Source organism: Lepus europaeus, chromosome 5, assembly GCF_033115175.1.
Source record: "Lepus europaeus isolate LE1 chromosome 5, mLepTim1.pri, whole genome shotgun sequence".
In the NCBI taxonomy this organism is placed as follows: domain Eukaryota; kingdom Metazoa; phylum Chordata; class Mammalia; order Lagomorpha; family Leporidae; genus Lepus; species Lepus europaeus.
In genome coordinates this window covers 70,806,097-70,833,338 of record NC_084831.1, presented here as the reverse complement: position 1 = coordinate 70,833,338, position 27,242 = coordinate 70,806,097, and the positions used below count along the sequence as shown (strand labels likewise).

Sequence of the window (27,242 nt, the reverse complement as noted above, 5' to 3'; positions counted from 1 at the left end):
AGACTTGTAGTTCAGGCCACCGAAGATTAGAGATGGGACACGGGCACTCCCTTGACTTGCATCCTCTGGTCTGCTTTAACAAAAACCAGGAGGAAAAGAAAGCTAGACATCAGAAGCAATGGGTGACAGGTCTATTAATGGCTGATCTGTACAGTGATCTGCCCTCAAGCAGACCCAACAGGCCAGTCCACTGCTGTGGCTTTCAAAGTGGTAAGCCTGGACTTCAGCAGAAGTCAGCTTGTGAAGAGCCCTGGCAGCTCTGCCAAGAGTTGGATCACTGGAAATGGACCTGCCCTGGAGTCGAAGGATGCCCAGGTTAGAGCCACAGATCTTACTGGCTCTAAGCTGAAAAGCCCTTCACTCAGCCCAACTTCCAAAGTGACCACTGCAGCTGAGGGGATGGTCAAGTAGGGTCAGCAACATTGCAGGCAGAACTGTAAATTTCTTGTTAGAGATGCCACCTGCCTTTACCTGGCCAGCTCTCCTCCCAGGCCAGCCAAGTAATGAAAGTCAACAGAGTGCCTTCCCCTAGGAGGTTCACACCTCCCTTAGGATATACCCCATGTGAAGAGATAGATAGGTCTGGGCCTCTTAACTTACAAGGCCTAAAGCCCACCAGATTATTATCAAGCCCCTTCTATCAGGTTCTATTTGCCTCTCAATCAGAAAACTTAATTGTAGCTTAGACAGCACCTTTCTTAGCTCCTCTAATAATGACTCTGTCCTTTGTTCTAGACCCTGTCTAGCGCACTTGGGCCTCATTCCTTCGTAATCATAACCTCTACTCTACCACCAATGGCTCTACTCCCAACCTGTGTGTACTGATGGTCCTCTTCCCCACTTAATGCTGTATAATTGTTCAGACCTGGTAAATGGCACTCTTAGGATCATTGGTTACTATCCTCACCCTGTCTTTTATGACCTTGTCTAAATATGATCAGAGTCAGGGAACTTGGAAGGCTTCCATAGTCTTGGCAACTCATGACGACAGCCTAGGGTGGTTACTGGTGCCATAAACTAGAGTGTCAATTTGTTGGGTCAACAACAGGAGCCACTGTGCACTTGCTCCTCATGTGGGATCTCTGTCCTTAATGTGCTGTACATTTTGATTTAATGCTATAACTAGTACTCAAACAGTATGTTTCACTTTGTGTTTCTATGTGGGTGTAAACTGTTGAAATCTTTATACTAAATTGATCTTCTGTATATAAAGAGAATTGAAAATGAATCTTGATGTGAATGGAAGGGGAGAGGGAGCGGGAGAGGGGAGGGTTGCGGGTGGGAGGGAAGTTATGGGAGGTGGAAGCCATTGTAATCCATAAGCTGTACATTGGAAATTTATATTCATTAACTAAAAGTTTAAAAAAGAAAAGAAAAATATTGAACAGAAAAAAAAAAGAAAGAAAGACAAGTACAAGCCTGTGCTGTCCACACACTGGCACAAGCCAGATGTGGACACCTGCTGCATTACATCCCACCCATGAGTGGCCCTAAAAGACACGGCAATGAGAAATCTGCCCCTAATGTTCAGAACTTAGTTCACTTTATTTTCCACTTTTCATGGATTAAAAAAAATGGTCTTTGCCCACATTACCCTGGCTCCTCTACCTGATAATGTAAATTGAAGAAGGGCCTACACCCGGGGCCCCAGCTGAATCAGTGAGATTAAGGGCGTGGGAGAAGTACACAAGGGCACAGAACCCCAGGGACTCAATAAACACTACTGATATTTCTAGCTTTTTATCCGATAGGCCACTCCTTTGTCAAAATTTTACTTTTAAATACTTAATGTGAATCCTCATGGGAAGAAATAATTCTCCAGCCCAAGGGCTTTAGAAAGTAAAGAGGAGGATGAATGATTATCTTAGGACTTACAGGTCATTCGACATTGGTCTTCATCATCCTCTTACCAAGGCTTTTGTATTGCCCTGATGATACTCTCCGGTTATCAGCATCTGCAGCCTGGTCTGTTGCATAAATTTTGGCAGTGGAGTTGAAGGCGATGTCTGTTACAAGGTAATGCTAGAGAAAGTGCCAACTTAAAAAGCTTTCTTCCATCTAACGCTCTCACTAACCTGCCACCTATCAACCCTAACACTCAAACAGGTTCAAAACAGCCTTAAAGGGACAAGCTGATTGCAGTGTCAGCATCCCATATGAGTGTGAATCTCTGTGGCTCCACTTCTGATCCAGCTCCTTGCTCATGCACCTGGGGAAGCAGCAAAAGATGGCCCACGTCCTTGGGCCTCTGCACCCACATAGGAGACCAGGAAAAAGCTCCTGGCTTCTTGCTTCAGACCAGCCCAGCTCGAGCAGTTGTGGCCATTTGGGGAGTGAACAAGCAGATGGAAGATCTGTCTCTCCTCTCTCTGTAACTCAGACTTTCAAATAAATAAATAAATCTTTTTTTTTTTTTAAAAAGCCTTAAATCTCTACAGGATTTCTCCTGCTTCCTCTAGCTCTATGGTTTCTAGAAGGTTGATTATGAGGGAGGTAGATTGTAGTCCCTGCTGCTTTCATATAGAGCGAGGAACTGGAAACCCTCAAATTCTCATGAATCTAATGCTTGGCAAGTAGTTTGCACTTAAAAGCTTAATTAATATTGAATCAATAAGTTCTAGCAACTGAGATCTGAAACTAGGATTCTGAATCCACTTTCAAACAAAGTGATGCTGTGACTAATGATAGCCAAATTTACTATTGAGCCATAAACTATTTTACTTTTTTCTTTAAAAGGGGTAATACACATAATAAGTGAAACAACTCTGATTTCTTTCTGCATTGTGAATGGGAAATAAAGAAAAGCATCCTGTTTTCTAGCTTAATTATAAGCTTAAGTATCACTATGTAGTGATTTACCTAATGGATCGACTATCTTCCAAATACCTCTAGTCAACTAGTACTTCAGGGAAAAAAACTTTTAGTCTTTCTGAAAATATATTTTCAAAACCTTTGGAAACATATATATTTAGCAAACATATATACGTATATGTGTGTGTGTACATACACTATTTAATGCAAATTAGTTTTATAATAATTTCTAATGTTTATATAAGAACAGTTATTACACAGTTTCTTGACTGATGCCTGAGAGATATATGCATGTACATAGACCATTTATTTATTGCCCAGAAGCACATTTTGGACTGAAGTAGCAGTAATAAAGAGGACAGGGATGAGTACATACCATAGACGTTAAATCACTACTTGCTACAACCACATCCCATATTGGGGTGCCTGGCTTGAGTCTCAGCTACTCCACTTCCCATACAACTTTTTTGCTACTGCAATTCTAGAAGGCAGCAGTGATGACTCAAATGCTTGGGTCCCTGCCACCCACATGGGAGACCCGAATGGAGTTCTAGACTCCTGGCTTCAACCTGGCTCAGCTGTGACTCTTGCATTTGTTTAGAGTTACCTAGCAGATGGAAGATCTCTGTCTCTCCTCTACCTCTTTGATTTTCAAATAAAATGAAGAAAAAACAAGAGAACTACCTAAAGGCCACACATAAATACTATATACAGTTTCCTAAAACGTTAAGATTCCACTGAAGGTTTTCAAAGGGAAAACATTGAATATAACAACTTGGAAAACATGCTTTATCCTATATTATATTTGTGACCATGAATGATGATCACAAAATTAAGAAATAATGTGAAAATAGAATTCAGTCAGATATTTTTAATGTTTTTTTTTCTCATATGTAATATTAGGAGAAATGGTTGGGATGCTGGCAAAGAGAGTGAAAATTTTCTTTAGTAAAATTTAAACTTTAAAGTTTAAAACAAAAATCTGAAAAAAAATTAAGTAAAAACATATTTCATTTAAAAGTTATCTTTTTTGGAGTGAACATTTGGCCTAGCAGTTAAGACACTGGTTAAGATATCCACATCCCAGTGCAGGTGAAAAGCCTCCGTGTGAGGTTACCGCATCCTATATGGGTGCCAGTTGGTGTCCCAGCTACTCCTCTTTTGATCCAGCTCTCTGCTTATGGCCTGGGATGGCAGTGGAAGATGGCCCAAGTACTTGGGAGACCTGGAAGAAGCTCCTGGCTCCTGGTTCCTGATCAGCCCAGCTGCAGCCATTAAGGCCATCTGGGGAGTGAACCAGCAGATGGAAGACTTTCCTCTCTGTCTCTCCCTCTATCTGTCTGTAACTCTAAATCTCAAATACATAAATAAAATCTTTTAAAAAAATACCCACATCCCTTATCAAAGTGCCTAAGTTTGATTCATTACTCTGCTCCTGCCTCTAGCTTCCTGCTGATGGCACTCCAGAAGGCTGTGGTAATGACTCAGTATTGCATTCTTGCCATCCATGTGGGAGGCCTGGACTGAGTTTCTACTTCTTGACCTCAGCTTGGCCCAGCCCTGGGAGTTAACCAGCAAATGGAAGCTCTGTCACTATCCCCATCCCCCTAACCCCTTCTCTCTCTCGGTCTATCTCTCTGCCTCTCACAAAAGTAATCTTTTAAATATACAAATATAAACATAATTTCAAGGAAATCTGTATGATATTGTCATAATTAACATGGGGCCTCAATTATCTATAATTATCTTAAGTTGGTGAGGGAGGAATGATCTCTATAAAATAATGGTTTTATTAGAATGTATCTCATGATTATGATAATAGCTATGAATATATCTACTGCTATTCCAACAATTAAGTAATCAACAAAAAACTTCTAGTCAGGGCCAGCACTGTGATGTAGTGGGTAAAGCCACTACTTGTAGCGCCAGCATCCTATATACATGCCAGTGTTTGTCTCCACTGCTCCACTTCCAATCCAGCTCTCCGTTCATGGCCTAGGAAAAGCAATGGAATATGCCCCAAGTGCTTGGGGCCCTGCTACCCTCATGGGAGACCTGGAAGAAGCTCCTGGCTCCTGGCTTCAGCCTGGCCCCAGCACTGGCTGTTGCAGTCATCTGGGGAGTGAACCAGCAGAAGGAAAATCTCTCTCTCTCTGTCTCTCTGTAACTCTGACTTTCAAATAAATTAAAAAAGAAAAAAACCTTCTAGTCAATATTAAAAATGAATTAAAAACAATTGACAATTAAGTTTTTAGTTTTTGCCCTTGATACATTTATATCCTTATGAGAATTCCTAGGAGTGTTTTTCAAGTAGGAGAATTATTTCAAAACTATAGGTCATAAAATAAATATAGTGTTATATAATTAGAAGAATTTAGGAAACTGGAGTTAAATTAAAAACATCAGGGGGCCGGCGCTGTTGCTCACTTGGCTAATCCTCCACCTGCGGCGCCGGCATCCCATATGGGCACTGGGTTCTAGTCCCGGTTGCTCCTCTTCCAGTCCAGCTCTCTGCTGTGGCCCTGGAGGGCAGTGGAGGATGGCCCAAGTGCCTGGGCCTCTGCACCCACATGGGAGACCCGGAGGAAGCTCCTGGTTCCTGTCTTCGGATCAGCACAGCACCGACCGTAGCGGCCATTTGGGGGGTGAACCAACGGAAGGAAGACCTTTCTCTCTCTCTCTCTCTCTCTCTCTCTCTAACTCTACTTGTCAAATAAATAAATAATCTTAAAAAAATTTAAAACATCAGAATCAATCCATATAAAAAGAGTAGGTAGTGTTTTACGAAACTTCCATTTCACCTACATATCAAGGTACTCCAAAAGGTTTGTGGAAAAATGGAATTATTCCTATGAGTAGTTTAAATTTCAAATCATTGTTAAACTGTAACACTACCTAACTTAAATTACATGTTATATACCATGGTATGTTATTGGCACAAAGAGCATAAATTATTCTTTTCTTTTGTTTTTGTTTTAAAGATTTATTTACTTATTTGAAAGGCAGAGTGACACAGAAAGAAAGATATCTCCCATCTACTGGTTTACTCCATGAGTGACCACAGTGGCCAGAACTGGTCCAGGCCAAAGCCAAGAGCTGGAACTCCATCCAGGTCTCCTTAACTGCTGTACCAAACACCTACCTCAATTTTTCATCTTTTAAAAAGTCACTGTCTGAGGTAGGCATTTGGTACAGTGGGTAAGACACTGCTTGGGATACCCACACTCCATGGTAGAGTGCCTGGGTTCAAGTCCCAGTTTCACTCTCCATCCATCTTCTTGCTAATATGCACCCTGGGAGACACTAGCAGATGATGCAAGTAATTGGGTCACTGCCACTCATGTGGGAGACCTGAATTGAGCTTCCAGCTCCCGGCATTCACCTGGCCTAGGCTGTTGTAGATATTTGGGGAGTAAACAAGTAGATGGGAGATCTCTTGTCTGTATCTCTCTCTCTCTTTCTCTATCTCCTTGCCTTTCAAATAAATAAATTTTTAAAAGGTCACTATCCTAAAATATTCCTCTCTAGGTATATAGTTTTTGCAAGCTACCTGGGACCTAAAGATCATCTTATTAATTTTTTTTATTTTGCCAGTGATGAAAAACTAAGGCAGTGAAATTAAACAACGTGCCCAAAGACACAAAATGTTATCGACAAAACCTGACTAGTAGTATTCTTTCTATCATGTCATATTGCCTTCCTTCTTAAGTGGATCATTTTGCTCCCTAGTATTATATTAGTATTATACTTCCAAGTATTATACACATATTATTTTGCACTTTAATTATTTTACCTTATCCTTCAGAAAATATCAAAAACATTATCCATTAAGAAAATAATAACGATAGTAGGCATTTGGTGTGGTGGTTAAGTCACCACTTGGGATTCTACTATCAGAGTGCCTTGGATAGAGTCCCTGCACTTCTTCTTCTTCTTCTTTTTTTTTAAAGATTTATTTTTATTTATTTGAAAGTCAGAGTTACACAGAGAGAGGCAGAGAGAGAGGTCTTCCATCCAATGGTTCACTCCCCAGATGGCCGCAACAGTTGGAGCTGTGCCCATCCGAAGCCAGGAGCCAGGAGCTTCTTCCAGGTCTCCCATGCGGGTGCAGGGGCTTAAGGACTTGAGCCGTCTTCCACTGCTTCCCCAGGCCATAGCAGAGAGCTGGATCAGAAGAGGAGCAGCTGGGACTCAAACAGGCACCCATATGGGATGCTGGCGCTTCAGGCCAGGGCGCTAACCTGCTGCGACACAGCGCCGGCCCCATCCTGCACTTTTTCTGATCCCAGCTTCCTGCTCCTGAGCAGGAGAGGGCCCAGGTAGGTGTGTTCCTGTTACCCATGTGGAAGATCTATATTGAGTTCTGGGCTCCTAGCATTGGCCTGGCCCTGCCCTGACTGTTGAGAGCATTTGGGGAGTGCACCAGCAGATAGCAGATCTCTTTCTGCACCTCCACTGACTTTCAAAAACATAAAAATTACAAAAAAAGAAAAAATCCTCTTTCTCCTAAGACATGTTAGGACATATTATGGGGGCTGATGCTGTGGCACCGTGGGTTAAAGCCCTGGCCTGAAGTGCTGGCTTCCCATATGGACGCCAGATCTAGTCTCGATTGCTCTTCTTCTGATCTAGCTCTCTGCTATGGCCTGGGAAAGCAGTAGAAAATGGCCCAAGTCCTTGGGCCCCTGCACGCACGTGGGAGACCCAGAGGAAGCTCCTGGCAACTGGCTTCGGATTGGCGCAGCTCCGGCCGTTGCGGTCGATTGGGGAGTGAACCATCGGATGGAAGACCTCTCTCTTTTCTCTGCCTCTCCTTCTCTCTCTGTATAACTCTGACTTTTGAATAAATAAATAAAATTTTTTTTAAAAAAAAAGAATGGTACCTTATAAAACTGATAGCCAACAGGAATGGTGAATATGATTTGCAATTTTAAAAACATGGTTTAAGGGAAAAAAAAAAACACCAATACAGGTCTTCTCAATCTTGGGGTATTTTTGTATTTCTTCTGCTGCTTTCCCAGGCCATAGCAGAGAGCTGGATCAGAAGCAGAGCAGCCAGGACTAGAATCGGCGCCCATATGGGATGCTGGCGCTTCAGGCCAGGGTGTTAACCCACTTTGCCACAGCGCAGGGCCCAATATAAGGTACCATTCTTAGCACAAGTATTAAATGCAACTTTTTTCATACAGAGGATAATCTCAGGCTTTTACATTACCTAAATTAAAGTATTTATGTTAGAAATTTGAGAGTTTTTTTAAAACCAATTTTGGGTGCCGCATCATGTTTATACTATTTTACCTGACCAGTAGTGGACACTAATGATCTAATGATGATAAAACTGTTTCTTAAACAAATTTGACTTTTAAGAAACTCTAATCTATTCTGTAATCAACTAAAGCTCTTAACTGTACTGATTTTAAGGACTTAAGAAGTACTTGACTACTTTTATGATTCAGGTATCAAACACAATCAAAAATCTGAAAATGGTTATTGTAATTATCTAAAATAATGTGGTTTTGAAAGAGCCCATGATATGAACATGAACATTACATTTGGAGTTTTGATTCCAGTAGACTTATTTCAACCTATAATAGGTATATTCCTAAGAATACCTTTGTAAATTATTAATGTAATTCTTGGTTGGTTTGTTGGAGCTGATAGGCAGTTTAAATTAGCACAGAATTTTAGATCTTGCCAAATAATTAAGTTCTATAAGAGGTTAGAAATGTGTAATTATTTTTTTAAAGATATTTATTTATTTATTTGTGAGGTAGAGTTACAGAGAGTGAGAGGGAGAGACAGAAAAAAAGGTCTTCCCTCCTTTGGTTCACTCCCAAGGTGGCCCCAACGGCTACAGCTGCACCAATCTGAAGCCAGGAGCCAGGTGCCTCTTCCTGGTCTCCCATGTGGGTGCAGTGGCCCAAGCACTCAGACCATCTTCTACTGCTTTCCCAGGCCACAGCAGAGAGCTGGATTGGAAGAGGAGCAGCTGGGACTAGAACTGGCGCCCATATGGGATGCTGGTGCCGCAGGTAGAGGATTAACCTACTGCATCATGGAGCCGGCCCCAGAAATGTGTAATTCTTTAGAAAACTATTATTGATAGAAGGTAGTATTTCCTCAGACATTGAATAAATGTAAAGCTTTGAGTCTCTGGAGAATAATTTTTTATAACACTAATCATTTTGGTAATATAATTTAAGAATGATTAAAGCTATTATGTATTTATAGAAATTTCATTAAGCTTTGGGTCAGATCAGTAAACAAAAGAGTCAAGCGAGCATCCATTTTCCCCAGTGTAATCTTAATTACAAATTACTATTGTACTTTCAATTTAAAAGTGTACAAGAATTTTTTTTTATAAAAGTTTGGTAGAGGCCGGCGCCGTGGCTCAATAAACTAATCCTCCGCCTAGCGGCGCCGGCACACCGGGTTCTAGTCCCGGTCGGGGCGCCGGATTCTGTCCCGGTTGCCCCTCTTCCAGGCCAGCTCTCTGCTGTGGCCCGGGAGTGCAGTGGAGGATGGCCCAAGTGCTTGGGTCCTGCACCCCATGGGAGACCAGGAAAGCACCTGGCTCCTGCCATCGGAACAGCGCGGTGCGCCAGCCGCAGCGTGCTACCGCGGCGGCCATTGGAGGGTGAACCAATGGCAAAAGGAAGACCTTTCTCTCTGTCTCTCTCTCACCGTCCACTCTGCCTGTCAAAAAAAAAAAAAAAAAAAAAGGAAAAAAAAAAAAAGTTTGGTAGAAGCACAGCTTAAATTCACCAACTTCAAATATGCTTCCTTACATGATTTAAAATTTGTTACGTGAAATTAAAAAGTTGTTCAAAAGACCTAAAATAAATGTACTTTCAAAAAATACTGCAAAAAAAGAGAAAAGGAAAAATGGAGTTATATAGAAGTATCTTTTTTTTTTTTTTTTTGACAGGCAGAGTGGATGGTGAGAGAGAGAGAGACAGAGAGAAAGGTCTTCCTTTTTGCCGTTGGTTCACCCTCCAATGGCCGCTGCGGCCAGCGCATCGCGCTGATCCGAAGCCAGGAGCCAGGTGCTTCTCCTGGTCTCCCATGTGGGTGCAGGGCCCAAGGACTTGGGCCATCCTCCACTGCCTTCCCGGGCTATAGCAGAGAGCTGGCCTGGAAGAGGGGCAACCGGAATAGAATCTGGTGCCCCAACCGGGACTAGAACCCAGTGTGCTGGCGTCGCAAGGTGGAGGATTAGCCTGTTAAGCCACGGCGCCGGCCAGAAGTATCATTTTTATGTCTTATGAAATTAAGCTGATATAAAGCTGATATAATTCAAAAGCTGAGCCTGCTAAATTAAGATGTATTTTGTGGGACTGGCACTGTGGCAAAGCAGGTTAAGCCACAGCCTGAAGTGCCAGCATCCCATATGGGCACCAGTTCAAGTTCCAGCTGCTCCAATTCCTATCCAGCTTCCTGCTAACGTGCCTGGGAAACCAGTAGAGGATGGTCCAAGTCCTGAGGGCCCCCGCACCCACATGGGAGACCCAGAAGAAGCTCCTGGCTCCTGGCTTCAGCCTGGCCTAACCCTGGTCATTACAGCCATTTGACAAGTGAACCAGCAGAAGGAATATATTATCTCTCTGTCTCTCCTTCTCTCTCTTTAACTCTTCTTTCAAACCAATAAATACATTTTTTAAAAAGCAGATGTATATTCTAAGTCCTTGGATAACATATATGAAGCCAGACATAGAAGCAATACAGTACATTATACATTATTGGGGAAAAAAAAAAACTGTTATGGGATCAAGGATAATTTTCAGCCCTAATGTCTGTGAGATTAATTGTGCTTAAAATATGGGGATAAAGTAGTCACTTTTTTAAAAAAAGATTTACTTATTTGAAAGTCAGAGTTACACAGAGAGAGAGAAGCAGAGAGAGAGAGAGAGAGAGAGAGAGAGAGGTCTTCTGTCCGTTGGTTCACTCCCCAATTGGCTGCGACGGCCGGAGCTGCGCCGATCCAAAACCAGGAGCCAGGAGCTTCCTCTGGGTCTCCCATGCGGGTGCAGGGGCCTAAGGACTTGGACCATCTTCTACTGCTATCCCAGGCCACAGCAGAGAGCTGGATTGGAAGTAGAGCAGCTGGGACTAGAACCGGTGTCCACATGGGATGCCGGCGCTTCAGGCTGGGTTATAAACCCGCTGCACCACAGCGCTGGCCCCAAGCAGTCACTTCTAAGCCATTTACTGGGTCCAATCACATATATTGATTTCATTTTATCCATCATAAATATTCAAATGACAGTTTTATAAATATAAACAACCTTGAGCATGTTCAACTCCTTGCCTACTCTACAGGCTAACAACAGGCTGGAGTGATGGCTGTAGTTGGAGTCACAAATGCAGATGGTCGCAGAGGCCAAAGTGGAAGCAGCTCTATGTAACACAACGACAGCAGAAGGTCAAGGGACACAAGAGCACACACTGCCGAAAAAGATCCCAATTTTAAATGTTTTTTAACTTACTTTTCATTTATGAAACACAAAGAGACAGAGAGGGAAAGAGACAGACAGGCATCTTTCATGTGCTATTTCACTCCTCAAATCCTACAACAGCCAGGAATGGGCCAGACTGAAGCCAGGAGCCCACAGCTATCTCTCCATCTCTCACATGGGTGGCTGGCACTCAAATGCTTGAGTCATGACCTGCAGCCTCTCAGGTTGCACATTAGCAGGAAGCTGGAAGGGAAAGCAGAGCTGGAATCTGAACCCAGTTGCTCCAGCATGGGATGCAGATGTCCCGAGAAGCATCTGCACTGCTGTGCCAAATGCTCAGCCCTGAATTTTAAAGTTTTTGAGGCACTGAGCTGGCTAAACAAAACACCTCTACTGACAGGTTATCAAGAACCTTGGTTTACAATTTTTGTTTTTTCAAAGATGTATTTATTTCCTTCAAAGTCAGGGTTACAGAGAGAGGGAGAGACAGGGAGAGAGAGAGAGCTCCCATCTACTGGTTTATTCCTCAGATGGCCTCAATGGCCAGGGATGGGCCAGGCTAAAGCCAAGATCCAAAAACTTCTTTCAGGCCTCCCACATGGGTGCAGGGGCCCAAGCTCTTGGGCCATCTTCTGCTGCTTTTCCCAGGCCATTAACAGAGAGTTGGATCAGAAGTGGAGCAGCCAGGACACGAACCAGTGTCCATATGGGATGCCAGCCCATTTTTTTAAAGATTTATTTATTATTTATTTGAAATGCAGTGTTAGAGAGGGAGATTCAGTGGGTGAGATCTTCCATCTGCTGGTTCATTCCCCAAATGGCTGCAACAGCCAGGAGCCTGGAATTCCACCCGGGGTCTCCCACATGGGTGGTAGGGGCCTAAGTATTTGGCCCATCTTCTGCTGCTTTCTCAGGCACATTAGCAGGGAGTTGGACTGGAAGTAGAGCAGCATGGACTGGAACTGGTGTTCTATGCCTGCATTGTAGGTGGGGCCCTAACCTGCTGTGCCACAACTCTGGCCCCTACAGCTTTTCTTTTTAACATAATCAACTCTTGGCTTTTCTTGTACTGAAGATAGATAAACAACTTTATCAATCAGCTTACTAAAATCTATAGCGCTTCAAAACTATTCCAGCTACATAAGAATCTGATTGAATTTGAAGAGAATATTTTAAAATGGAAAATACCCTCACAATTTAAATAAGAAAACTTTAAAACCTAACTTCTACCTTTTTTTTAAAAGATTTATTTATTTATTTATTTGAAAGACAGAGTTACAGAGAGGCAGAGACAGACAGAGATCTTCTATCTGCTGATTCACTCCCCAGATGGTCACAATGGCCTGAGCTGCACTAATCTGAAGCCAGGAGCCAGGAGCTTCTTCTGGGTCTCCCATGTGAGTATAGGGCCTCAAGGACTTGGGCCATCCTCTATTGCTTTCCCAAGCCATAGCAGAGAGCTGAATCAGAAGTGGAGCAGCGGCCGGCGCCGTGGCTCAACAGGCTAATCCTCTGCCTTGCGGCGCTGGCACACCGGGTTCTAGTCCCGGTCGGGGCACCGATCCTGTCCCGGTTGCCCCTCTTCCAGGCCAGCTCTCTGCTGTGGCCAGGGAGTGCAGTGGAGGATGACCCAAGTGCTTGGGCCCTGCACCCCATGGGAGACCAGGAGAAGCACCTGGCTCCTGCCATCGGAACAGTGCGGTGCGCCGGCCGCAGCGCGCTACCGCGGCGGCCATTGGAGGGTGAACCAACGGCAAAAGGAAGACCTTTCTCTCTGTCTCTCTCTCACTGTCCACTCTGCCTGTCAAAAAAAAAAAAAAAAAAAGAAGTGGAGCAGCCAGGACTCAAACCAGTGCCCATATGGGATGCCAGCACTGCAGGCAGTGGCTTTACTGGCTACGCCACAGTGCCAGTCCTTATTGCTACTTTTAATTCAACACATGCCAAGGAATATATCAATATTCCTTAAGACAAAATAGATCAGTATATTATTATTATTTTTATATAGCTATATAAGTTTATTATTGTACTATGGATAAGTAAAAAACACTATTGGCTTAGCATTTAAGATACCCATTAGGGCGCCCACAACCCATATCAGAGTGCCTGGGATTCAGTCCCAGCTCTGCTCTGGATTCCAGCTTCATGGATGCACTCACTCCCTGCGAGGCAGCAGGTGATGGCTCAAGTGCACACACATGGGAGACCTGGATTGACTTCCTGGCTCCCAGTTTTGGCCTGAGACAACATCATTTCAATAAAGTTATAAAGTATGAGAAATCTTCAAAGAGTTCATGAGTAATTAGCATTTAAAAATTATTTATTTATTTACTTGAGAGGCAGAGAGATCTCCCATCCTCTGGTTCACTCCACAAATACCCATAATAGCCTGGGCTGGGTCACACCAAAGCCAGGAGCAGAGAACTCAAGTTGGACCTCCCATATAGGTGGCAGGGACCTAAATACATAACCTATCACTTGCTACCTTCCATAGTCTGAATTAACAAGAAGCTGGAATTGGCAACCAGAACTGAGCATCAAACACATATACTCTGATATAGGACGCAGGCAACCTAACTGGCATGTTGACCAAACACCTGCCCTCATATTATTTTTTAATTCATTTTCATGACCCCTTTGAAGTACCTTCCTATCTGGATGTTACAACTGATTTATATTAGATTTCTAAAGGAAAATTTCATATTGTACCTTAAGGTGACAGGACCTGTTATATCTATGTATATGCAAATGAATGAATCATCCCCCAAATTATTTTTTGATCAAAAACTTTGCTTCAAAACATGATTTTCAATACACTCATAAGACAGAAAACAAAACAAAATATTTTTAAATGTGAATATATTTAAAAAATTAAAACACCTAAGAAATGCAATCTATACATATGAAAAAGTAAAATATTTATAGGCATAACAAGTAGTTGCAACATTATCCATAAGCAGCAGTTAGTGTTTATATTCCCCATATTTTGGTTAAAACCATAGTGGTAAGTTTATTCTTTTTAGGGAAATTATATAAGGAACATATAGCATATTATGAGTAAGCTATAGAAGACTGTGTAATTGGAAAATTAATTCCAAGAAACATTATGTCTTCTAAAAACACATTTATTATTAAACAAATTATTTTAAACTAGTGGACAACAAAAAAAGAGCCTATACGTTATTAAGATCAAGATATATAGTTAACTTGCATAAAATTACATTTGGCATTTTATAAAGAGTCTATTCTAAAATATCAGTAATTCAGGCAATTGGGATTTCCACAGGAGATAAATTGCCATTAATTTTCTTTGTAAGAAGAAAAGGTCTACTTTAAGAACATGACCACTACATGAGGAAATGGCATAGCATACTTTAAAAACCAAAATGGTGAAACATAAGCATCAGGATATTCTTTTACCAGTACCAGCCCTATAGCAGCATTTCAGGTGGTTTAAATTTAACAACCACATGTCCAAATGACTGGGTTTTTAATCTCTTCTATTGTATTGTTTAGCTAAGAATTTTAATTTCCATTATAAATGGGAGCCTATCATATTGATTATCTAAAGATATAAGGAATAAAGTACTTGGATAGTCTAGTACTTTTTTTAGAAATATATCTAATATCTTCACATATAAGCAAAAGACTAAAAATTTCTGATTTGGGAGAAATGAAATAAAATACAGTGAATGGTTCTCTCTTCATCTCTAACTGTAAAAATCCCTTTTGCCCTATTTATTTGACCCGTCTCTGTTCATGCAACTTAATGAGCCCTCAAAAGAATTTGCACATCTTTATACAGAATTCACATCTACATCAGTAAACTGCCAGTCCTTTTATATTTTCAGTGCCTTATCAAAATATGGGTAACAAAGTTCTTCATTCTATGAGGCAGGAAGATGTTTCCTAAGTACTTCTTTGGATGATGAGGATATAGTATCTGGGAAGGACACATCAAATTCTATTAGAAGATCACCACGTTGGTCTGGATTTTTTGGAAATGGCAGCCCGTATCCAATAATTCTTCTTCTCATTCCAGGTTTCACAATATCATTTATTGACATAGGTATGTTTCTTCCATCCATTGTTGGCACATTAATTGAGCAGCCACACAATGCCTAAAATGGACCAAATTAAGTAAAATTAACAAACTTCACAACTTAAAGATCTAAGCAGAAATATTAGGAGGTAGCAATAGATAAGATCACTAAAGTAAAATTTCAAGTTCCAAAAGAATAACAATAGTTACAAAGCTTTTTCTGTATCAGAAAATCTCTTCAGGATATGTACAATCAGACATGTGACAACAGACAAGAAGGAGAGGGAAAGGGAAAAGAAGGAAAGGAAGTCTTCTACATTGCCATGGAATGAAAGGGATACTTTGAAGCTGTTGTTACCAGATTCAAGACGCAGGATTTGGAATGGGAGAAGAGAGAGAAGCTCAGAACTGGAAAAGAACAAGATAGGAGTACTACCTACCTCTCTGGAAAATCTTAGGGCAAGAAATACCTTTGTTTGAGTCAATAAATTTTTCCTGATTGGCTATTATATGCCACACATATAGATGCTAGATGCTGAGTCATACAAGCATCCATGAACAAAGACCCATCTTAAGAAATACACTAGGAACTCAGAAACATATGAGGAACTAGAAATTATAGTATGGGCACTGAAGTATATTCAGAAGTCTTTTATAAGAGAAAGGACACCCCGAGTCAATAAATTTTTCCTGATTGGCTATTATATGCCACACATATAGATGCTAGATGCTGAGTCATACAAGCATCCATGAACAAAGACCCATCTTAAGAAATACACTAGGAACTCAGAAACATATGAGGAACTAGAAATTATAGTATGGGCACTGAAGTATATTCAGAAGTCTTTTATAAAAGAAAGGACACCCCATTTGCCACTCCCTGTACCACCCCTAGCCACCCCCTTAGCTTGAGAATTCAGAATGCTTGAGCTAAGAATTGGACCAATAGCAAGTACTGGTGGAGCAGAGGGAGGAACAATAGTGTTCCACGGCACACAGCTCAGATAATGGCACAAAATCATACAGGGTAATAATAGAGCAAACTTAAGAGGAAAGTATAAATGTTTATTGGTATAAATCAGATTTAAAATGGCAGAAAGACAAAAAAGAGCTCCCATCTGCCTACAATGGGCCAAGGCTGAACCATAGTCAAAGTCAGGAGCTATAAACTCAACCCACGTCTCCCATTTAGGTGACAGGAACCTACTTACTTGAGCCATCAGTGAGGCTTCCCAGGGTCTGCACTGGCAGGAAGTTAGAGTTAGGAGCCAGAGCTGGGGATTGAACCAAAGTATTCCAATGTGGAATGTAGGCATTTTAACTGCTAAGATAAATGCCCACACTTGGCCTTTTCTTTTAAGCTAAAAGATTAGACTTTATGGTAGAGACTATGTAGAGCCACTTAAGAATTTTTTTTTTTTTTTTTTTTTGACAGGCAGAGTGGACAGTGAGAGAGAGAGAGACAGAGAGAAAGGTCTTCCTTTGCCGTTGGTTCACCCTCTAATGGCCGCCGCGGTAGCGCGCTGCGGCCGGCGCACCGCACTGTTCCGATGGCAGGAGCCAGGTGCTTATCCTGGTCTCCCATGGGGTGCAGAGCCCAAACACTTGGGCCATCCTCCACTGCACTCCCTGGCCACAGCAGAGAGCTGGCCTGGAAGAGGGGCAACCGGGACAGGATCGGTGCCCCGACCGGGACTAGAACCCAGTGTGCCAGCGCCGCAAGGCGGAGGATTAGCCTGTTGAGCCACGGCGCCGGCCGGCCACTTAAGAATTTTAAGCAGGGAACTAATATAGCAGTATTTGCAGGGTTACATTCTAATTTGGGAAACTACAAGAATTCAATTAAAAACTGTATTAAAGCAGTACTGTCATCAATTACAAATTTCTGTATTTTAATTTTAATGCCTTTTTTGTTATACAGTTATTATTCCAAATTAAGAACAAATCTTACACATGGACTAAGGCAAGGTTATCATGCAGACCTTTTAAATCACACTTGCAAAAACAGAATGCAATTAATCCAATATTAGGCTTCACAGTACATAATCCAGTTACCACTTAATATTGACATTTAAATTGTTAATATAAAGTAACTAAACCTAGAAAACATAATGCCACCCGTAAGAGAGGTTTAACAGAAGTATTACCTCAACGGATTATTATGAGGATTAAAAAAAAAAGTCTGTAGCAGGTTGCAGTTGAGGATGCCTGCATCCCATACCAGAGTGCATGGTTCAAGACCCAGCTATTCTGCTTCCTGCTCATGTGCCTGGGAAGCAGCAGACAATGGCTCAGACACTTGAGTCCCTGCCACCCATGTAGGAGATCCAAATGGAGTTTCTGGCTTCAGCCTTGCCCAGACCCAGCTGTTATGGGCATTTGGGGCATGGACCAGAGGATAGAATTTATCTATCATTCTCTCTCTCTCTCTCCCTCACTGTGTGTATGTGTGTGTGTGTGTTCTCCTGTCCCTCTGCCTTCTAATAAATAAATCTTTTTAAAAAAATACATATACATATACATATGGTTTCAGAAACCTAGGTACTAATAACTTACCTCCCGTAAACTAATTTTAGCATTATAAATTATATTTGATCCATCTCTTTTAAATCTTGGGTGATCTTTGTCTTTAATAATAAAAACAATATCTGCTGGAATACTATTTGGTGTTTCATCTCCTTCCCTTGGAAAAGTAATTTTGGTGCCTTCTTTCCACCCTTTTTTAATCTCAATGGTGAGAATTTTGTCCTCAGATCTGTAACTCCTTCCATCAGGGTTCAACCTTTTTCGAGAAATCTTCATCCGCTTGGTACAACCACTATATATTTCTTCAAGTGATACTCTGAGTTCATGAATAACTGGAGGATCTTGTTTGAGGCGGGATGGCCCCACAGAATTCCTGTCTCTTGGGTAACCATTCATGCTGAATCCAAAGGCACTGAAAGGATCTCCATCTATTTCCATTTCTTCAGAATCTCTACCACCACCCATCCGTCTTCCAAAGAAAATTTCAAAGGGATTGGAACCTCCAAAAAATGCAGCAAATGTGGCATGTGGATCGCCATGAAATGTGTACCGGAAGGTACCTCCTTGTCCATCAGTACCTCCTGCGCCTCCTTTCAACCCTAAGGGAAGAAATAAGCATGATTAGAACAAAGTTTGTAATTCTTGCAAGATAAACATTCAGAATTTGTACAACTAACAAACTCTATCCAACTTAGGCTGCAATTTAGTAATACTGGCCAAAGATGTTATTATAACTAAGCACAGAATAGCTGTTATCACCTTTGATGACTTCCATCCTAAGTTAAATTTGTAGCTTTCAAATTATTCCTTGAAATATTAATATTTAAGAACTTATTTCTGGGGGATGATGCTGTGGCATAGTAGGCTAAAGCCTTCGCCAGTGATTCTAGCATCCCATATGGGCGCTGGTTTGAGTCCTGGCTGCTCCTTTCTGACCCAACTCTCTGCTATGGCCTGGGAAGGCAATGGAGGATGGCCCAAGTGCTTGGGCTCCTGCACCCTCACAGGAGACCCAGAGCAGGCTCCTGGCTTTGGATCAACCCAGCTCTGGTCGTTGTAGCCATTTGGGGAGTGAGCCAGCAGATGGAAGATCTCTCTCTCTGTCTCTCCCTTTCTCTGTCTGTAACTCTGCCTCTCAAAATAAATAAATAAAATATTTTTAAAAAATAAAATAAAAAAGAACTTGTTTCTTTGTTTCACAGTTAAATAAGAAAAAAGTAAAATAAAATAGAGAATGCTCATTTCATAAGCTATTGGTTTGGCATACTGAAGTAGATAATTTTTTTTTAAAGATTTATTTTATATATTTGAAAGACAGAGTTACAGAGAAAGGTAGAGACAGAGAGAGAGGTCTTCCATCCGCTGGTTCACTACCCAGTTGGCCGCAATGGCTGGAGCTGCACTGATACAACGCCAGGAGCCAGGAGTTTCTTCCGGGTCTCCCACACAGGTGCAGGGGCCCAAGGATTTGGGCCATCTTCTACTGCTTTCCCAGGCCATAGCAGAGAGTTTGATTGGAAGTGGAGCAGCCGGGACTAGAACCAGCGTCCATATGGGATGCCGGCGCTCCAGGCCAGAGCTTTATCCCTCTGCGCCAGCCCCAATACATTTGTTTTTAAAACCAATACAGTAATTTTTTAAGGGGTTCTAGTCCTGGCTGCTCCACTTCCGATCCAGCTCTCTGCTGTGTCCTGGGAAAGCAGTAGAAGATGGCTCAAGCCCTTGGGCCCCTGCACCCATGTGGGAGACCAAAAAAAAAAAGCTCCTGGCTCCCATGTTCGCGGCCATTGTGGCCAATTGAGGAGTGAACCAGTGGATGGAAGACCTCTCTCTCTCTCTCTCTCTCTGTCTGACTCTCCTTCTCTCTCTATGTAACTCTGCCTTTCAAATAAATAAATAAATCTTAAAAAAAAGACATTAGTTGAAAGGTATTCAGTAATCAATACAAAAATGCAGAATCTAAATCTTCAAATATAATTATAATTAGCAAGTATAACTAATAATATAAAATATCATATTCATAATAACTAGCTTTATTTCCATCATCTTTCACTGTCCAAGAATTAAAATAGAACTCTTACTGTGGCAGAAAGGGAAAATTCTAATGAGGGCAGGGATAAAAAAATTTTTTAGATACTAAAATTGTTATTCCTATTCTAAATAAAATTTTTATCCAGGCACGCCATATCATAGCATTAATTTCAAACCATATAAAAAGAAAACTGAAACCAAGAGCTGTAAACCCTCTTGACACATAAGGCCTGGTTATTTCTGTCTATTGTGGATAACCCACTTCAGACAGCAATATAATGACCCTTTGACCCTTTGCTCAAAGGCTCATCTAAGTAACATGCAGCTCACAAAAGATTACATATTTGAAATAGCGTTTTCCACTATGTGCCAAAGAAAGATTCTATTAAAACTCACAAAAAACCAATAACTTTAAGGGGTCAGTACTGACAAGGATTTCTGTCATTACAGTATCAGCAAAGTTTCTGAGTGAATCTTACGGGCATTCCTAATCAAGTAAACAAACTGGAAAAGAATCTAAAAATTATAAAATTTAAAAAGTCAAGAGATTAAACTGGGAGCTTCTAAAGTATCCAAGCAATGAGTAATATGAAGGCAGGAAGTATATCTTATTTATATTTGTATTGCTCATGCATACAGGGCTGAAAATGATAGGCATTTATGTTTATCAAATGAAGGAACTGAACTAAAGTCCTCCTAAATAAACCTAAAAAAAAAAGTTCTCAAGTATCAGTACAGACAAGGCAGAAGAAGCAAAAGCATTATCAAATAAAATCACACAAACACATATGTGAGATTTAACAATTTTAAATCCCACTGGGAACATTCTGCTTGCTATCAAAGACACTGAGGGGCGTATATACTCTATCTATCTAACAGAATGTCTACAGAAGCCTAAATTTTTACCTTCATCATGAATAGAAATCTAGAGAGATCTAACAATCTGAAAATTATCAAGGTATGTATTGAATGATGTATCCAAATAGCAGTTAGAAAGTCCCTTGTAGGAACTGAATGACAAGTAAAAGCAGGATAAACAGTTTCAATATACAGCTCACACAAATCTCTCTTCCTAAATTTTACTAGTACAATTATAACTGCAAATATCAAAAGCTAGTGACAGACTTTTTTTTTTTTTTTTTTTTTTACAGTAGAACATGGATATAACTCAAGGTCATGACCAAGGTGACTAAATCAATGCTTAAATTACTTCAATCATTTTATCCTCCATCCTATAAATTTCAGAGCATAATAATTTAACTGAGAGTTAAGTAAACTGGGTAAACAAGTTTGCCCAATCCAACTCATACAAGACAAAAATCTAAATGCTTTTGGCTCATAAGATTCATGAAAAGAAAGAGTAACATTTTCAGTTATTACAGCATGAGTTTGGCTTTTCTTTAAAACCCTTTCCCTTCTCTGCCAAAAATGGTAACTGAGTCAGGATTACAGAGTCCCTGAGAAGATTCACACACAGTCTAAGGTGACTTATTATCACAGCACACAAAAAAACCTCCAATGTAGCTTTGAGGATTTCCTAGACACTGAATAGTTAATTATGTAGCTCAGATAAAGAATAAAATTACTCTATTGACTGAGAAAAATCCTACCAAAATTCTTGTCACTATGTAGATATCATTTGCATTGTCTATCACTTGAATTTTAACAGGCATGTCATCAACTTACATAGTTAATTCTTACTCATGTACATTTAGTCTGCTAATGGAAAATTTAAATGTGTAACAGGGTTCCCTCTGCTTTCCAAAATGTTTTCTAGACACCACCATCACTTTGTGTAATCAAAGAATGTACTCTAGAATCAACAACTGCATATGCTTTAGCGGGATTGCTATTATTTAAAAAACAGCCAGCCAACCAATTTGCAATCCAAAAACAAAAAATGTGTTGTTAAATCTACTTATAACAATGACTCCCACTAGTCAAGCTAAGTAAAAATTTATCAAAAGAACACTAGAGAATTAGGATTTCAAAGAAGAAAATAATAGTACTTTAACAACTCTTACTTTAAGGAATCTAATATGTAAAAAATCTAAATTTATAGTAACACTTCAGAAACTTAGAGAAAAATGAAAATCTTTAAATGGTTTCACTTCATAAAATACAATTTACTTACATATTTTTACAACACACAATAAATAAATATATAAAGAACAGAATAAGCAAACTAGCATAGGAATTAATGTACTAAAAACAAATTCTATCATATAAACAAATTTATAATATAAACTTTGAAGTTTATATTATGAACTTTGAATTGAAGAATTTGAAGTAAGTTATTAAATAAACTATAGGCAATAAATAAGAAATAAAGAAAAAGAAATGTTAGCAAACTAGAATAAATAATTTTAAGTATATGTTATCAAAATCTTTCTTAAAAAAATCTTTTAATACAAATTTCTGTTTATATCCATTGAACCACCCAGAACTATATCTAAAACTTTTTGAGGGAGGTGGTTCAGAATCCAATTTTAAATTTCTGTAGTTCTATATTTTTTGTCCTTAAGTGATTCAATTATGGGAAAAAAATCTTTGTTTTTAAAAATATATTTATTAAAAAACACCACAAAAGCAACCCACTGTAAATATACAGACTTTAGTGAACGTGTAGAATTGTACAATCAACACAACCCAGTTATAGAACATTTCCATCATTTCAAAGAGTTCTCCAGTTCCTATTTGTAACTAATCCCTGCTCCAAAGCCCAGTCCTAGGTAAGACACATCTGCTTTTTTTTTCTATAGATTTGCTCTTCTCAAACATTTCATATAAATGTAAGCATACAATATGTAGTCTTTTACATCCAAATTCTTTCACTTAGCATGCTACCATGGTTTCTCCAAGTTATAATGTGTTTCCCTTTTAATTTTGCTAAATAATATCCCACTGGATATCTATACTTTTTGTTACCCTTTCACTTTTGGATTGTTTTCAGTTTGAGGTCATTACAAATAATCCTGCTATGAATATTCAGTCTTTGTGTAGACATATCATACATATAGGAAAGGTTTTTAAACAGTTTGTGGGAAATTCATATTATGAAAGATCTTTGTGTGGATTTCAATTTTTTTTGTGTTCCAAAATAAAATTATCTTTTAATTTAATTTCCCCACAAACTTTACTTTTTCATTTCTGTTGATTCCTAGGAGTGGAACTGTTGGGTCATATAACACATCCAAAGCATCTCTATTATTATCTAACTTTTTATACAAAGAGTTTTAATTTTGGCCATTAGACATTTTCAGAACACAAAATGGGTTTCTTAATTCCTAAACATATAAATTTAGCAATTCAACTCATAATTCTCAGTTCATGTTTCTTTGTTTCCATTGCTCTAGCTCTAAGAATGTAATGATTCTAAGGAAAAAGAAAAAGTATTAGGTAAATTAGTAGTTTCCTCACTCCTAAATTTCAGTGTTTTGCCACTTCTGGAGAATCCTATGGGGAACGAGGCCAACAGGAAAAAACAGATCAATGAAAGGCAAGGAGAAAAAAACATTTTCCACATTTTCAGAGTGTACATAAAAGAATTTTTCAAAAAAAATTATTTGAGAGGCTAGACAGAGAGAAAACGCTCCCATCTGCAGGTTCACTCCCCAAATACCTACAACCACCAGAGCTGGGCCTACTGAAGCCAGGAGCCAAGAGCTCAATCCAGGTCACCTAATTAACTGAGCCAACATCTTTGCCTCCCAGGGTCTGCATTAGCAAGAAGCTGGAGTCAGGAGTCGGAGCTAGGTATCAAACCCAGGTCACTATGTGGGACATGGTTATATTAACTGGTGTTTTAACCACTAGGTTAAATGCCTGCCCTGGATTTTTTAAAGAATGAATGAGATAGTCTTAACACAAGGCAAATAAATATAATACTCTTCTGTGAAGGAAGAGTAATTCTAAAAAAAAAAAAAAGCCAGCCAACTTTTATTGACATATTTTCAAGTAAGCTAGAGAGTGATATTTCTGAATAATATATTTGAATGCTTTAAAAACGTATCCTCCTCTTATTGCTTATCTGCATCAAGAACAAAAAGCAACTAAGGGTATATAGATGATCTTGGTTTAGTTTTCAAAAATTCATTCACTAGTAATGATAAGTAGTAATCAGACAAGAGGGGGAAATCAAGAAAAGCATTATTAAAAGGTACTGTTAACTCAAGAAAAATGTACCATTTAATGACTAGAAAATTTTGAAGACAAATATCCTTTATAAACCCTGACTCCTATGGCTTAGTCACAGATAAATTTGTGCAATCCATGAGATGCAGCCAACTATCTTAGACTTAAAGCAGTGGATACATGCTTTTTGTGGGAATTTATAGTGCTGCATGATTGTGAATTTCTTTATAAAATTATAAGCTAATTCCTTCAAAAAGAGTCATACATTTAACAGGAGTATTTCACATGAACCAAGTCATGGCACTGCCTAGTTTTTGAAAGAAAATCAAATCGTGGTACTTCCAGTAGCATGGCTATAGGGAACCTGGAAGATTGAAATGCCCACTGTTTGCCCTTTTTAATATTTAGTTGTAAGAACCTGACTACAGGTACTCACCACCCCAAAACCAGCAGCATAAACTTCAATTTTTGGTAACTCACAGACCAAAAAGAGGAACGAAACAAGAAGGAAAAAAAAACCTCTATATTTAATCACCTGCTTGGCTATATTTAATTTGTTTAATTTAAAACAGTCACTGCTTGACTATATTTTAAGGATATATTTCTAATTATGAAAATTTGACACTAAATGTAATAAAGGAAGCAAAGAGATAACAAGAAAGTTTTCGTAAGTACTATGGTTTAAAATATATTTTGTGGGAAAAACTAATAAAATATTTTAGTTCTGGTTTTAAAAGTTCGAAATCCCAGGGCCTGTGGAAATTAAAATTTTTTGTTTTTGTTCATTAGCAATTTTAAATAGTCATATTTTAATAGCTGCATTTATATGGAGATGGTGAACAAAATTAATTTAAAATCCAAGATGGTAAAAAGATAATCGTAAATTGTTCCTATTTACTGTGTTCCCTCATTTCTGATCTCACAATGCAAGAAACAAAAGTATGGCAGAAGAGGAAAAGGAAAGTTGTCACGCTTTTCCCCTATACCTAGATAGTAAAATTTCAAAAGAAACTGTTAGATAAAAGAAAATCAATAATTGTTCTAACTAGGTGGCCATTTTAGGTCAAAAATTGTATTTTTGAGATTTCATTTTCTTGGCACACAATTATTGTTTACAATTAAGCTAAAAACTTGTTCTGGTATTTTATGACATCAGGAAAATTCTTTCCTCTCCAGGCAGAATGCCAAAAACAACTAGAAGCTAAATGCCTGCGCCTTCTGCTTCTGGGAGAGACAACTCTGTCTTGTTCAGTCTAAGCTAGCCTTGCTGTAAGGAAGGCTAAAAACTTCCTTTTGTTTTTATGAATAAAATATAAGCTTCCCGAAATTTACCTGCCAATCTTAAGATGTCAACTGACTAAAGACTATTGGTTATGGCACAAAATTCATTAGAAAACAAAACAGGTTGCATAAGACTTTTGACACAATTCATTAAAGGGTATGAGAATTTACAGTTTCTTTTAAAATGTACAATGTGAACACCATAAGACCAATAGTAGAATATGTACAATACAAAAGGCTAAAATTTTTAATAAAGGCAAGCAAGAACATTTCATTCATAGCTATGTAATACGCATTCATATGATCGGGGTTGAAATCTGTTTTTTATCCATTATTTATCTTCCTACTTTTGATATGTCTGAGAATCCAATTTAATGATAATCAGAAGCCCGAGAGAGAAAGCAAAAAAATAAACACGGGGAGACAGAGAAAGCGAGCGCGTAAAAGCGAGAGAGCTGAAGAGACTGCAAGATGTACACAGAATACTTACCTTCCTCCCCATACTGATCATATATTTCTCTCTTTTTAGGATCACTCAACACTTCATAAGCTTCTGCGACCTCTTTAAATTTTTCCTCTGCCTGAGGAGATTTGTTCTTGTCCGGATGAAATTTGAGGGCTTGTTTTCGGTAAGCCTTTTTAATATCTTCATCTGAAGCTCCTTTTTCAATTCCCAAAATGCAATAATAGTCTTTCCCCATTTCGAATGCCTTGAAATGAACTTAGATTTCCCTTTGTAAAAGAAAACAGCGTCCCCAGGCTTAGCAATACAATGATTCTAAGAAAAATAAACCCAGCTGGGTATTTTAAAAGTTAAAGCAAATCAGCAATGGAGCTAGCTGTCTTAAGCCAGCAAGCAGACAGCGTCTCTGTATTTAATTCCTTCCCCAACAGCTCACTTACAGATAAATATACACTACACGGGAGCCGGCCTCCTTCTAGATCCTCCCATTTTCACTACGTGTCTCTGTACTTTCTAGAACAGCAAATGCTACAGGACGTCACTTTCCCAGCTGCCTCTAGTCAAAGTACTGAGCTATGTTTTCTCCTCCTCCACGATTAACTATTCATTTTCCTTCTGGCTCTATCGTTTTGTTTCCTATCTAAGAGGCCAAGTGGATTTTAAAAACACAGTATTTAAATGCAGAATGTCATAACTACATATTTATTTATTCTATTCTAGGTATAAAAACAGCAAAAATGGTAATAGCCATTAAGCATCCCACGTTAAAATAAGGTAAAGTATTATAAAAATGAAAGCACTCCTGCACTTATCTTAGGTATTTTAAATTCAATTTCAAGTTTTTTAATGTTATAAAATATACAGTGCTAAATGTTTAGATTAAAAATTTTAAACAATTTGCATAATTTTCAAAATTCCTGAGGTCTATCAATTAGAAATGCCAGGAAGTCATCATGCCAATTTCATGCTGTAAAAAGGCTATCATAAAATTCAAGAGCAGTATTTTAAAACAATGGACTTACATACGACATTAGCTAATGATTTTAACTAGATTTTCATACTGTGCATGAGTTAACAGTTCTACCATACTAGTATTTATTTGTGAAAGTTTAATAACTGAATTTACTTACTTCAACTAAAACAGAATGAGGCCCCCACTCCTAGGGTCACTATTTAAAGAATTTTTGTGCTGCAGGAAAACTAGGAGAAAAGTATCAAGTTACAGACTGTACATGCTCAGCTTCCTTTTAAGACCTTAGCTGGATCAACTTAAAAATCTAAGTATGCTATTTAAGGGGTAGTAATATAGAAGTATTTTTTCTTTTAAAAACACATGTTTCCTAATATACACTTACTGTTGGAGATTTTAGAAAACATAGAACGAAAGAACAAAATTAAATTCTCCCTATCATACCACTTTAGGTAATCCCTGTTAAATCTCCTTCTAATCCTTTTTTCTATGAATATTTATGGTCACTTGCTAAAGTTCAGGGTTTTT

The 27,242-nt window shown here is 39.2% G+C and overlaps 1 protein-coding gene across 1 annotated transcript; it reads right to left on the bottom strand.

Moving 5' to 3' along the window:
- Positions 1 to 14,124: 14,124 nt before the first annotated feature.
- DNAJB4 (DnaJ heat shock protein family (Hsp40) member B4) lies at positions 14,125 to 26,240 on the bottom strand. The gene is made up of 3 exons (XM_062191607.1): positions 25,772 to 26,240; positions 17,866 to 18,434; positions 14,125 to 15,388 (listed from the first exon to the last, which is right to left on the bottom strand). Exons 1-3 carry the CDS (start codon positions 25,980 to 25,982, stop codon positions 15,155 to 15,157), a joined length of 1,014 nt encoding a protein of 337 aa, XP_062047591.1. The 5' UTR covers positions 25,983 to 26,240; the 3' UTR covers positions 14,125 to 15,154.
- Positions 26,241 to 27,242: the final 1,002 nt, after the last annotated feature.

What these genes read in the sequence shown, in the direction of transcription:
- DNAJB4 (XM_062191607.1), bottom strand. Translation starts at nt 25,982, where the DNA reads ATGGGGAAAGACTATTATTGCATTTTGGGAATTGAAAAAGGAGCTTCA. An exon ending in TGATCAGTATGGGGAGGAAG is followed by an intron (nt 18,435 to 25,771) that starts GTAAGTATTCTG and finishes TTCTTCCCTTAG; the next exon opens with GGTTGAAAGGAGGCGCAGGA. An exon ending in CTAAAATTAGTTTACGGGAG is followed by an intron (nt 15,389 to 17,865) that starts GTAAGTTATTAG and finishes GGTCCATTTTAG; the next exon opens with GCATTGTGTGGCTGCTCAAT.